At 31.2% G+C, this 14,594-nt stretch overlaps 1 protein-coding gene and 1 long non-coding RNA gene across 4 annotated transcripts; one reads left to right on the forward strand and one right to left on the reverse strand.

The window, feature by feature from the left end:
• The first annotated feature begins 826 nt into the window (after nucleotides 1–826).
• On the forward strand, nucleotides 827–3,342 carry LOC123892568 (transcription factor TCP17-like). 2 transcript variants are annotated; one of them, XM_045942378.1, is made up of 2 exons: nucleotides 827–1,188; nucleotides 1,788–3,342. In XM_045942378.1, the coding sequence occupies exon 2, from the start codon at nucleotides 1,858–1,860 to the stop codon at nucleotides 2,998–3,000; it is 1,143 nt and encodes a 380-aa protein (XP_045798334.1). In that variant the 5' UTR covers nucleotides 827–1,188; nucleotides 1,788–1,857; the 3' UTR covers nucleotides 3,001–3,342. The 2 variants fall into 2 exon arrangements, with proteins under 2 accessions (XP_045798334.1, XP_045798335.1); XM_045942379.1 differs by having other exon boundaries at nucleotides 886–1,242.
• A 4,798-nt stretch (nucleotides 3,343–8,140) lies between these two features.
• On the reverse strand, nucleotides 8,141–11,475 carry LOC123893227. 2 transcript variants are annotated; one of them, XR_006803370.1, is made up of 5 exons: nucleotides 10,895–11,475; nucleotides 10,579–10,741; nucleotides 9,854–9,911; nucleotides 9,123–9,298; nucleotides 8,141–8,560 (listed from the first exon to the last, which is right to left on the reverse strand). It is a non-coding gene; the product is annotated as an uncharacterized LOC123893227 (long non-coding RNA). The 2 variants fall into 2 exon arrangements; XR_006803369.1 differs by having other exon boundaries at nucleotides 8,141–8,557; nucleotides 10,895–11,356.
• Nucleotides 11,476–14,594: the final 3,119 nt, after the last annotated feature.

A 14,594-nucleotide genomic window follows, 5' to 3' on the forward strand; every position in this document is an offset into this window, starting at 1 on the left:
GTAATAGAAATAGGGGAAGTCATAGTTTTTATCTAAAAATTACAAGATAAAAGTTTCACCGTATCAAAATGTATCGAGGATGTAATTTTTATTTTCTTGTAAGGTCTCTTGTGGAGCATAGTAAGGTGTTTGAGCGGGAAATGATTACTAGTTAGGAGTGGTCCATGTTTGTACCATGAGTGCAAGTGGTGTATAGAGTCCTTACTATATTTGTCTAAAGATTAGTTCTATTTTTCCTTCTTTTCCTTTTCTCTCATGAGTCATGGGTAAGGTTAGTTTGTCGTTTTACGATTTTTTTTTTCTGTATATGTTTGTACCATTGCTTTTTTTTTTTTTTTTCTTTTCCCTGCTTGCTTAAAAAAGAAGTTTTACATCAAAATAATTGATCATCAAATGTTGGTCAAAGTTGTTTAATTTTCCACACTGCTGCAAATATTGTAATCAAATTTTAAGAGTGTTGCACCATTAAAAAAAATAAGGGTCTTGCTAAGCAGGGTCTTCGGGGCATTCTTTAACCATTCTTTTTTAAAAAATAATTTATTTAAAAAATGAAATATTTTAATTTTCAATGCGTTAACTTCACACATTTTCATAAAATTTTAACAAAAATCTACTATTTAAGATGTTTAAAGAGTGTCTGAGAACACCGTTTAACATTTTTCAAAAAAAACTCTGGGTTTAAATTGGACCCCAGCAAGTGGACGGTGGGATTGAACTCCTTGAATTAATCGGTCCTAGAACCAAATATGAAATTTTTTTAAAAAAATGTCTCTATCATATTTTATCTCTTATCTTATGCAGTTGCTCTTAATGTTCAAAGTGAAATAGGTGCGTTAGTGTTAAGAATTTAAATTGAATGAGATATTATGTTCAACCGGCCAAATTTTAATTATGAATGAAATGATTGCCCATTATGACTGACCATAAAATGATAAGATGTAGACTACCATATTCATTTGACCAATAGGGATATGTGCCATGTGGCAACACATGCACCATTCCTTTATCTTTCAGTGCGGCATGGTTTCATTCAATTCCAGCATCTTCCTTTTCCAACCTTGAAGCCTCAACTCAACTTCATCACCAACAGTTTACATAGCAAACAAATCCAAACTATGCTTGAAAACTTCAAATTTTGCTCTTCTTATCCAAAAGAACCGTGCAAATTTCATCCTTCAAACTTATAAGGTGCATATGGTATCAAATAGTGTTATATATAGTTTCTTCATATATATGAGTTAGGTAGATATATATTATCCTTTCAACTATAATAACTAACTAGGGTTTGTAGTTGTGTTTTTAACTTTAATTAACATGTTTTACTCTAATTTTTGCTAAATAGGTACACAATTGTTAGTTGTTACCCCTATCCCTTTTTTACTTTAATTTTGGTTTTCCCCTATTAAATGAAATTAAAGTTGTTGATGCAAAGTCGTAGCTCAACTGAAAAAATGTCGAAATTGTTAAGCTAAATATCTGCAATGTCTCAGATTTAAACACTAGATCTCTCATTTTTGTATGTGAGTTGTATGTAGCATATAGTTATGTTTCAATGATTTATGCTATTTATTTATTTATTTTTTGAAACATTTATGCTATTTATTTTATGCATTAGATTATTTTATAAGATTTAATGAAGTAGAGTCAATTACCCCCTTTATGTTTTTAAGTAATATTTAATCTTCTCAATGAATTGATAGTTTATTTACATATTTTATAATAATAAATTATATTTATGTTCTAGCTTACTATTTCTTATTATTTTTATTGTTGATGGTGTGTAACAGAAATTGAACAATTAAAAAGTGGAAGGACAAAATTTTCCACCTTGCAACCAACAATGAAAGACATTATAAGATGAATAAGAATTCAAAAGAAGCTGAATTTCCATTGAAACAAGAAGTTCCTCATAATTCAAATGATCAACATGAAAAAGAAAAAGCTTCACCATCATCAAGTTCCTTAGCTTCATCTTCATCACAATGGCCAAGATTGAAAGATCCAAGAATTGTTAGAGTATCAAGAGCCTTTGGTGGAAAAGATAGACATAGCAAAGTTTGCACAATAAGAGGATTAAGAGATAGAAGAGTAAGGCTTTCAGTTCCAACAGCTATTCAACTTTATGATCTACAAGATAGATTAGGGCTTAATCAACCTAGCAAAGTTGTTGATTGGTTACTTAATGCAGCTAAACAAGAAATTGATCAACTTCCACCACTTCCTAATTTTCCACCTATTGGAACAAATTTCAATTTTGGTTTTCCATCTTCTAATGAAACCAGCACCAACACTTCTCATCTTCATCAACAATTGTTGAATTTCAATAGGAACAACAATATTCATTGGGAAGGTTCAACTTCAAGTCAAAATTCTAGTTGGAAATTAAACCCTAAAGAAGTTTCAAGAGAAATGGTTAGTGAAAAACCAAATTATTGGATGAATAGAAGTACTCAAGAAGAGGAAAATAACAAGCAAGGAAGCAATATTGAAGGTACTAGTCCTAGTGCAATTGTTTTGCAAAATAATAATAATTTGTTACAAAGACCAAATCACCCTTCATTTCTTGGTTTGTTAAATACTATGCCACTTGGTACTAATTACAATTGGGGAGGAGCTTCTTCTAATGATGTTGTTAATTCTTCTCAATTGGGAGGTAATATTGGTTTAATTACAAACCAACATGATGGTAATGCAATTACATCTTTGCCACCAATGTTATCTTTATCAACTGGAAATTCTTCTCAAATGTTGTTAGGAACATCTCAATCATATTTTTCTTCAAATGTTAATGCAATGGAGATGGATCATCATCATCAACATCAAAGAGAAATCAACAGTCTTCATTATCATCAGATGTTGAGTTCATCAAATTCTCAAAATCCATTGAATAATTCTCTTAATAATCCTTCCTTTAGTTTGGCTATGATGAGTACTCCCAAGTTTCTACCAAGCAGCAGAGAAAATACATCCAATAAAGAACAAGATTTCAATCCAAAGTGATGTGATACAAAAAGACACAAATTACAAAAGGTTTATCTGAATTCTCCTCTTCTCAAATTTGCATGGTAAAATGAAGGTTGTTGTTACAAAGCTAGGTTCTTTAGTTTACAAGATATATTTGGATTTGAATAATCATTACATTATTTGTTTTGAGAGTGCATGTTTGGATTTTCTATATAGTTTCTTGCAATTTTAGGTAAACACTTTAGTTTGAATCTATGGCCTTTTAAGGGTGATTTAGGAGCTCTTTTTGATTTGATAAATAATTGTTTGATTTAGATAATACATGTGCATGTAATTTACTCTCTAATCTACAATGAGAATTGATCAATTTAGGTGAAATGTGTGCAGAAAAATTTATAATTTATTTATGAGTATTATCCAAATGTTTTATTTCAATTTTAAGACTTTTAATCCCAAACTTGCATTTTGAGACTTTAATTTGTATATTGCCCAAAAAAATATAAAGGTGCTTGCATTTGGATAGACTTTAATTTATATCTTGCACAAGAAAATATAAAGTTGCAAAAATATCAATGTTAAGAGTGTTGAATTCGCAACTTGCTCGGTTAAAAACATAGCTTGTCACTGTCGTAGAGGTGTAAAATGTTAAAAATATGTTATATAGTATCTTAGTGAGAGTTGGACCAAATTCAATCCTACAAAATCGGCTTGTAAGGTGAAGATTGTTTTTACTTTATAAACACATATTCAAGCAAGCTCGCAACCAATGTGAGACTTCTTAACACACCCCTTCGTGTCGAGCGCTACTGCCCTTGGAGCGCGGATATAAATGGTGGATGACCCGATCTGAAACCTGATAGCTGCATATCGTGGAGAGGCTTTGATACCGTTCTTAGAATTGAGACTGATAACTCAACCCTACAAAACCGGCTTGTAAGGTGATGATTATCTCTTCTTTATAAACAAATATTCAAGTCATCTCGCAACCGATGTAAGACTTCTTCACAAGTATTACATTTACTAAAAACAATGGGTATCAGCCATAACTCCTTTGCCACTTAAAAACTCCGCCAATGATGTCAATTGTATCTATAAATGGAAATCCTCGCGAGGATTGTCCCATTTGGGAATCTGATTGCGAATTTTTTTCCACCCCAATAAGGATGATATTTTATCCACCGCCCCACAGAGACTCCATCGCCAAATATTTTATTAAAATAAATTAATATGTGTATATTCTTGTATTATATATATATATATATATATATATATATATATATATATATATATATATATATATATATATTTTGTTTATATGTGATTTTTTTTTTCCACAAGATACACAATAATGTCTTTTTTTAATGGAAAATATACTATTATTAATAATCGGTCTCTGACAAAACGAATAGAGATCGGAAAAAGCTGAACTACAAAATAAAGGTGTCGTTATAAGCGGAACACCAATGAAAAAATCCAAAAACAGATACTACGTAGTGGACGGTTCACTTCTAATCCCATTCTTAGAAGGATACACAATAATGTCTTACTTTTTTATTTGTTTTATATGATTAAAATTTAACATTTTATACAACTAGTTTAGATTGAAAATAATAAAAATTTAATATATTTTTTAATGTTGATAGACACCCAGATAAATAAACTGTGAAGACCTCTGAAAATGGAGATAAAGAAAGATGAGATAAAGAAAGAACAATCCCCAAAATAAGGAATGAGGAGCATTTTTACAGTACTATTTCTTAATTCTTAAAGTAGACTCTTACAATTTTTGATAAAAAATAAAATTTATTAAAAATAATAACGATATTCCTTTTTTTTTTTTTGATAAAGAATAATAAGGATATTCCGCCTGTCTATCGAGAGGTCCCTTTGTTGAGGACTTGTTCCACAGCCTAGAGAAACTCGGTTCGAGACCCGAGCACCAAGAGAATAAGGATATTCCGATTTTAAATCTTATATAGAAGTTCGTATTAGATCTACCTGATAAAAATTCGTGACAAAAAATTAAAATCTCTCTATTTCCCCAATCCCAAATTTTAAAATCTCTCTCTATTTCTATTTATTAATTTATTTTGTTGTTATGATCCACCTTTGAACAATTTTTTGCATAACAATGTTCCAAAATGATATACCAAAATTTAGTCCATATTACATTGATCCTTTCCACCTAATGCATGATATTCTAAAATTATACCTATAATTGGTTCATATTAGATTAGATTTATATCCTTTCTACAAAATATTGGTCCATATATTAGATAGATCCTTTTCACGTAAGAGTATTCCAAATAATGATATCTATACTATAATTGTAAAATGTTAATTTCATGTATTTTATTTGAATATTGTTAATGTAGATAGGGATCTATAAATTAATTTAGTATTTTCTAATTATTTTTTATTTTTACTAAATCTAGTTTATTGCATCATCCATTAATAATCTTTGTTTTGAAGATAGATTCGTACTCATGGTCATGCATGCGCGTTTGGCAGTACATATTAAAAACAGTACATATGTCACTGTATTTTCTGGCAATGACTTATGAAAAAAGCTTACACATGAAAATAACTAAACAAAAATTTCTGTCTAAAGTAACGAAATTCAAAAGTGTTAGGAAACACTTTGACATATTAATCACATTATGGATGGATAGTACTATACGTACTTTTAAAGAAAAGAAAGAAAAGTGAGCAAAGAAAAACAAAAATTCAGAGTACATACACGTTCTGTATACTTTGTCTCTGAATAAAGTTTAGGGCTGTACATGTGTGTAAGAACTTTAGTGAAAACTGTTAATTTACATGGGAAATAAAACAGTAAACTGAAAGAGAAAACAGAATGCAAGAATGTTTTGTTATTTATTTTATTAATGCTAGAATCTTTTGTTATGTTAATTTGAATATATGTATGGTGAAATATTGGTGAAGACATGTAAAGCTTGCAGAAAATTTTACCTTAAGAGTTCAACAAACATTTATTCTCATATTAGTATCTATAAAAAAAACATTTATTCTGAATTCCAGAAGTGGTAATGTATGTAACAGTTATTAGGTGTTTCATATGATTGTTCATTAACATATTGCTCATTTTTATCTTAAAGATACCGTTCAAATATGTCTTGAAATTTTAGTTACAAGAAGTCAGAAAAATTTGTGTAGAATATGTCTGCTGCGCAAGGTGCAGTCTTGTTTTCTGTCTTCAGAAGTCAGGTTCTGCCTCCTGCGCGAGGCGCAGGGAGAGCTGCGTGAGGCGCAAACGCGTGATGCAGTTTTGCCGATTTTTTGTGAATTATCTTTTCTTGGAAGACACTCTGACTTGGATTTGGTTTATTTTAAAACAGATTTGTTTCTAGGATTTAGGCATATATTTTTCTATAAATAGTGAGTGTTTTATTCATAGAAAAATTATAGAGTAAAGATGTAGAGACAAGGATTATGGTTTGCCACCACACAAGGGCTAGGGTTTTAGAGAGGAACAAGAGGAGTTTTCTCTTGGTACAACTCTAGGGTGGACAAACTATCTTTGTGGTACACCTTGGGAAACACTTATCAAATTGAATCTCTTGGCCACGGGAAGAGATTCGGGTTTTGGGTAGAATTAGGATTAATTATTGTAACCCAATTGAGAATTTCTTTGTAAAGTTACTCTTTGATATAGTGGAACGGAAGGACTGCTCTCTCCCCAGACTAGGTCATTGTTGGACCGAACTGGGTAAACAAATATTGTGTTCTTTCTCCTCATTTATCTTGTTTACCGGTTATTATTATTATTGCTTATATTCCGCTTAATTATTGGTTGTCGTTCTATTGCTCCACACATGAAGTTTTCATTTGTGTGATTTTTATCGACGAATTCACAACAGATACCATTCACAAAAAAAAAACTGTGGCTTTTTATTTGGCCTTTTAATTTCAGAGAGAAAAAAAACACTTTGTGGCAATTATGTTATTTGTTCTTCCACATACATCCTTAATTCCTTAGTTTGTTGTCTTAGCGTGTTGGTACTTATTATAATTCTTGATAGATCTATGAGTCTATGAGAGAAGAGTAGTTGAGAAAAGTATAGAAAAGCAATAAGCAAATACTATAGATAATATTATCAATTTAAAATACAATAAATACAAAAAACCATTAAATTTATATATATGAGTCTATGTGAAAATGAAGAAGATAGAAATGATATTAACAGAAATATCTCAAAACTTGGGTTAATATAGGTAGAGACTCTTAACATTGTAGTTTCTATAAAATACAATCTTGTTATTTTAACTAATTAGGTTCAATCTATCAACTTCAATAAAGATTCTTTCTAATTTATGTTAGAATATTTTCTAATATTATGTGGGCTGCAATCAATTGTGGGTTTTGGTTTTAATAAAAACGGGTTGATGTTATTGTGATCCATTTGATGATGCTTAAGCCCGATAATTGTGATCAATAATAATGGGCTTGAACACTAATTCTGATTTGTGTAGAAACAAAGTGTAGGCCCAACTCTAGAGTCCATGATGGGTGGTACTAGGGTTGTGATCTTATATAAGATTGGCTAGGTCCCCTTTGCCGTCACGGACAAACACAGTAAGCTCATTTGTGGTTTTACCCATCAAAGACCTCAAAGACCGGAGTAAGTGATAGGCAAAGGAAGACCTTGTCAACTATATCGGTGATTCCGATATCGGCTATTCCGGTAAACATGATTGTCGATTCAAGTAAGTGTGTTCCACTACAACATTTACGCTTTTAGACAACAGTTCAAAATTGTAGCCTAAACCATGAAAATTGTTGCCTAAAAGTATAGGGAACAGTTTCCACCCGTTTTATAAGCGAGCGTTACCTATTATCTATGGTTACAGTTTTTTCGCGTTTTGGGCACACTTTTAGAAACCGTCGCCAAAGGTATCGGAAATAGGGAACAGTTGTTCAGCAAACTTTAGGCAACAATTTGTACCCGTTGCCGATTTTATTTACAGTTCACAACTGTTACCAAAAGATTAAGCAAAGGGAACAATTTTCAAGTGTTCCTGATACATATAGGCAACATTTTTTTTTTTTTTGGGTACAAAGGCAACATATTTTTAAATATGCATTAATATAGACAATACTTTTAAAAATATTTTGACTAAATTTAATATTCAAATTATACATTTGAAATAAAAATGAGGCAAAAATACATGAACTCCTTTATTCAAATATTTGTATAGTATATTACATATGCAAGGAGTACCTCCACTCTATGGTATGAGTACTAAAAAGTAGCAAACATGTACTGCTACTATAAAACACCTGAAGACTTATTCAAATAAAAAACTATAAAACACCTAAAGTCATGGTTAATGCTCCCATGACTTTTTAATACAAACTAAAACAATATTTTCTCAAAACTATAAATACAACTAAAATTGAGCAAACTGTAAAATAGTAAATTTCCTTTCAATACCCCCACAATCTTGGCTACTTAATCATATGAAGAATCACCTACAACATGCCTTATGTTACTTTCTTTAAATGATCATTATCAATTCCAACCTCTCTTTGATCGTAATTCCTTTTCATCGTATGTCTCCAATGCAAAACCTGCTACACCAACTTAATTAATCAATAGCTGAACAAAAACATAATGAGGACCCAAAACTACATCAATCAAAGATAGCATACTACCACAAACCTACTTATAAACTATTTTTGAACGTTTCAAACCCAATTGAATTGAGTTCTCGAATAATTGATGCATTTGCTCTTATTCTTAACTATACAAGAACAACAAACGATCATATTCACAAGAACAATAAACTAGTATATGTTAAAATATAATTGCCAATCTACCATTTTTTCTTTAAACTATAAATTTTATTGATCGCTAAAACCAAGGTTTTATAGCATTGTAAGGGGGAAGGGAGCACATCGCTAAAACCAATCCAATTATACCTACCAACACCCACACAAGGCCACAAAGGGCGCACACCAGAGAGAAACAGAAGCTAATGGCATCCACACAAAATACAAAATAGCATAAAACCAAATTAAACCAAGGGGAACTTGAACTCAAACACAAAATAGCAGAGCATCCAAGAATACTGTCATAGACATCCAATTATCACTACAACATTTATTGCCTCTGACAACAGCTGAAAATTGTTACCAGTTCTTCTAAAATGAAAGTGCCGCAAAGGGGTTGATCCTCCCTCTTTCATTAAGTAGTATCAGCTTTTGTATATTCTTCCAGTTCTACCAACGTTTATGTTGACCCCTCTCCTCATCATATAGTGAAGCAACTCTTAGCTATTCCTCTGGCTCTACTAAAGTTTATGCAACTCTCTGAAATAATTTCAAAATCAAATGTTAGGAAATAGCATAATATGTGTATGAATTAACTATAGTGTAGTCAAATTTATGATAGCTTCATTTAAAATCTACAAACCATGTAATAATTTTATGAAAACACTAATTGATAATTTTTGAAGTAAACACTATACATGTTTTACTTCTTTTTCTTTACAGGATGAACTTAAAAGTTACCCACATTGCATCTCAGGGTCATAACTACAACATGATGACATCAAATGGCTATGGCCTACACAAAACAAAAACATTCCTAAAAGAGGACTCGCCCATTAAAAAAGTAAAATGCTTAGAAGTAAAAAGAGATTGGAACGAATAGTGAGCATAATACAATTAGTACCTCATGGATAAAACAAATTTCTTAATTTCTTGTACATGCATATTTACAGTGAGCAGGACACGAATAGTACCTCTTGGATAACCCAAGTCAAGCATATTAAAGTAATTGAATATTAAAATGGTAAGTGTAAAAAACATCAAAGTCATCTAGAAAACAATCCAACAACGATAAACTTATTTAACTGTGATTACCTCTCAATCTCAACGGTGATTCAGGTTGTGCCACTGAAGACCATTTTCACCCTGGAACCTGCATAAAACATCTTGCAGCATCACACACCATATGTAAATTCTCCTTGAATCAAAATAATTCACATCATATAATAAGCCTCTACACAGCACATAAGCCGAACCTGCATAATCAACTTTGGTTAATTGTCTATATCGACATTTGCATTTAACCTCTCTACACCACACAAATCTAACTGAAATGCTCATGATAAAAACTTTTCACATTACCCTAAGATAACACCAAATTAGGCTGCATTACACTTAGAACAACCTTACACTTTCTTGACCCCCAATTTAATTTTTCAATGATATCATACTATAACCAAAAACAGTCATTAGGAAATTCTATTTGAAGCACCAGATTGTCCTAGTCTTGCCAATAAGGGTAATAATACCAACACTGTCAAATCCTTCATAATTATCATGCAAATTAGCATTCTTTATCATTCATAATTCAAATAATTTATAATATGTCTGCAAACCAATACCAACACTGTTACAAATATGAACTCAATCATCAATTACATCCACAATACCATTCCATGCCTAATAAACATATATGACCAATCACCAAAATCAAAAGCTCAACTCTAGTGATTTCACAAATAGGGGCTTGGTCATTACTTACATTTACGGTTGTAAAAGGCTTAAAATAAAGGAACATCACCACAATATCAGCATGTTACCTCATTTGTCTTGGTTATCATTGCTGCTTCAATATTCAATCTTCTTTGCCTCCTCCTTAAATTTATACTTCAATTTATAAATCTCTGCAGCTTCATTAATCAAGCAATTCCTTTTGCTGCAACATTCTTCATCCTTTTTGTAACACTTTTTTTATCCTATTAGCTATATACAAAATTGAATCACATTAGGTGAGAGAGATGGAAAAGGGAAATAAAGAAATAAATCAACTAAATAAGCTAATAAGGTAAAATATATCAATTTGGTAGAAACAAATCAACTGAATAAGAAAGTTGGAGTTGAAAGAAGAACACGAACCTTCGATTGGAAGCTGAAAAACCAAATTAGGGTTCATCTAGGTCACGTTTTGTTTCGATTGTAAGTTTAATGCCAGATTCGAGATTTGGGATTAGGGTTCGACGATTAAAAGACTCGAAGCATGCAGAAAGAGGAGGAAACATGTTCTTAGGGGAAACTGAGAATCGTGACTCACGAAGAAGACGACATTGTGGATCGTGACTCTGACTCACGAGTTGAAGCGAGATGAAATTGTGGATCGTGAATCACTATATAAGCAGTGAAACTAAGCAACGTGAGTCACAATCGAAGTAGATGAAATTGTTGATTTCAGATTTTTCTGTTGTTTGAAGAGAAAAGGCGTAAGATGAGGGTCGTCGTCGTGACTCGTGAAATCAGAGTGAGAAGATGTAGGAGATGGTGTAAGGAAAGAAACCTAGAGGAGGGCAAATTCGTGTTTTCAAAATAATGTAAGGATAATTGCGTAATTTGCAAGCTGTGTCTTTAATTCTGTGTTTTAGACAACATATGACAAGCGTAGCCTTTTATCAGAAATAGTGCATCAATTCAAAATCGTACCCTAAAGTGTCTATGGGGACGTTTAACAAATATCGCCAAAACAATATACAATATGTACACTTTATAACCGTCCCTATAGATTTTAGGGAACGATTATGACGAGTTGCAAAAACGTAATTGACAACAAGTATAAAGCGTTGCCAGAAACCACTTTTAGGCAACAATTTTAACGTGTTGCGTAAAAAAGTGTTGCCAGAGACAATAAATGTTGTAGTGTTCTAATTTCATATAATATATCGATCTCTAAATCATTAATTATTACATGTGGTATCAGAGCTTGTTATTATATGATTTAGAACCCTAATCTTTTATCGTGAATCATAACCGTTTTTTATCATTGAGAAACTATTATTCAGCTATGGTGTCTTTTATGCGATTGATGATCTGGGTTTATAACAATTTTCCAGCGATTATTATGGGGTTTTATGTGATTTCAATCTCTCAAATTTTTATAACCTTGCAATTGTTTCGGCTATTGCTACAATATTGTTTTCGTCAAATAAATTTGAGGATATTCTTGTTAATTTAGATACTTTGCAAATTCCGTGTCTTGTTTGCAATTGAGGTAGTAGTAGTTTTTTATTCTGTAATAAGGTTTGATTTATCAATTCTTTTAATTCCGTATCTTTTGTTGCGGTGCTATATTTTTGTGCACCTTATTGAAAATCAAGTTATGCGCTGCTTCGCAAACAAAATTAAAAGGAATTGTACATGTGATTGAATTATCAAGCCTAATCTTAATTTTATTTGTGAAAGTCGATCATATTTGTTTTCCCAAGGTTTAACGATATATGTGAATACAGTCGGCTATAATATATTTTAAACTGTATTTAGCATGTTTAGTTTTTCATGCTTTAATGTTGAGTTTGGCATTTATGCGAGAATGAAGAATCGTTTTTTTGGCCATACCATGTTATGATATTTATTTGTGTTTTGGCCATATCATTATTCTTATGCTGTGCTAAATTTTTATGCACAATATCTCAAATCAGGGGTTATAAATATTTGTTAAAATAAATTGTCTGTGTTTTGAGAGATCAAAGTCGTTTTCTGAAACCATTCTCTTTCGAACTTTTTATATCATACATATAAATTTGAATTGAAATTCATGATTCAAGACTATCATCTTGAATTTTTTTTCTGTCTCGAGGGGTTATCTTCATTGCTATTGTACTGAATATATTGAAATATATCGGTTTATGCAGTCATTACTCTAACCTAAACATAATCAATTTTGTTTTGTGTGACTGCCATGGCTTCCGATGAACTTTGATCCTTTAAATTAATTTCTCATTCATATGAACACTTTATATCCTCTGATGATGATTTGACTTTGAGGCAGTATAGTTAAATCGACCAATCTTAGGAAATTTGTGTTGTTCTATTCTGGATATTAAGTCAGGTTGAACGACCCGTTTTGCAACCTGAGTTTGCACCGTGTGATTTTCAGTAGACCACATGCTGTAGACTTAAAGTAAAATTACTCGCATACTATTTGTTGGGATCACAGTGCACAATATAATTTGTTGGCGCTAGAACAAAACTTTTTCGAATGGTATATGTAAATTTGCTGCGTACCATTGCTGTTCTCCTGTCTATGATTCAAAAAATTTATTCTGCTTTATATTTTGGCAATTGTGATGCTTCCATTTACTCTCGGGTTTTGTTTTAATCAGATTATAAGTTTTACTGAGATAATTCAGCAACTTTGAACCTATGTCATTCAAATGACTTTATTTTGTTCAATTGCCATCATATAAGACAAAATGTGTGAATGAGTTTCACAGTTTCATAATTTATACCTTTTATTTGAGTCGGTTATTATTGAAGTCATTTTATTATGATATAACGGTTTGTCTTTGATTTGTGGCTGTTTGAGATGACACCGTCAAAGATTTTATGGAAAAGTCATTGATGCTTATAGACTCTATTTGCAAGGATGAATGTCACACTCTTAGAGGTGAGTGGTGCAATTATTTATTCTCTTGTGACTTATTATATAATTGCACATAAGGATAAATTCTTTTAAGGATATTATCGACTCCTTTTGAAATAATAAATATGCAATTATATATGAAAGTTTTATTGTTTTTTCAGAATATTCTAAATTAGAAACTCTCTCTATAATGATTAATTGATTTCATGTTATATACTCCAATTTTTAAATTTTACTCTATTGAGTGGGAGTATTTCAAGTTTAATATTTCGAGAGTTTTATTCTGGAAAAATATAAATTTAGTGTGACATTGTTTGACATGTTCATTATGTGATAGAGAAAATAGTTGAATATTTGTTTAAATATTTTAACACTTTTGGATTGGTAAATTCAACTATAATTCTCTATCAAGTGGGAGAGTTCTACATGTCAACTATTTATAAATGTTTATAGAGACTTATATTGAGGAGTCCTATGTTATTTATAAAAGTTCGGGACTATTTGCTTTATATCCTCAATAATATTCAAATAAAGTCTCATATTATTCCGTTGCATAAATTATTTATTTATTATATTGAGTTGACTGTTTCACAGTAATGATCTCTTATGAGTTGACTGTTTCATAGTAATGATCTCTCCCCTCAAATACTATTTTTCCGCATTGAATAATTCAAGACATGTTGAGAATGCAAATTAAAATATAATGAGTGATCAGTTTAGATGCATTTAAATGATGCATATTTTTACTGAGTTGTATTTTGACCAGAGACAAAAGATAATGATTCCTATGCAAGAGATTTCATGCATTAATATAGGCCGTTACCACCAAAGTGGAACCGCTTATATTATTGATTTGATGAAACTTTTCTTTGTAGTTTGAGGAATGTGTTTTTTAATTATTGATTCCTATGCAAGAGAATTTTGTGCGTTGGTATAAACTGTTACCACCAAAGTGGGACCGCTTATATCGTTTGATGAGATTTTCTTTGTAGTTTGAGGAATGTTTTTAATTGTAACATGTAGTTTTTCTGCCCAAAGGTGATTATTATATGTTACGATTAAAAATTAATTTTAGATGAAGTTATTGGAGGATGTATTGATCGGAGGAATTTGCCTGCCTAAAGGTGACAAATTTCAAAGTTCAATGTATACTCATTGATTAACTCATATGAGGTTTTGACTAGGGTTTTTTATCCCTAGTGAGTG

This window comes from Trifolium pratense, linkage group LG6 (assembly GCF_020283565.1).
Source record: "Trifolium pratense cultivar HEN17-A07 linkage group LG6, ARS_RC_1.1, whole genome shotgun sequence".
Taxonomy (NCBI): Eukaryota; Viridiplantae; Streptophyta; class Magnoliopsida; order Fabales; family Fabaceae; genus Trifolium; species Trifolium pratense.

Excerpts from the sequence above, each read along its gene's own strand:
- LOC123892568 (XM_045942378.1), top strand. The coding sequence starts at position 1,858 with ATGAATAAGAATTCAAAAGAAGCTGAATTTCCATTGAAACAAGAAGTT.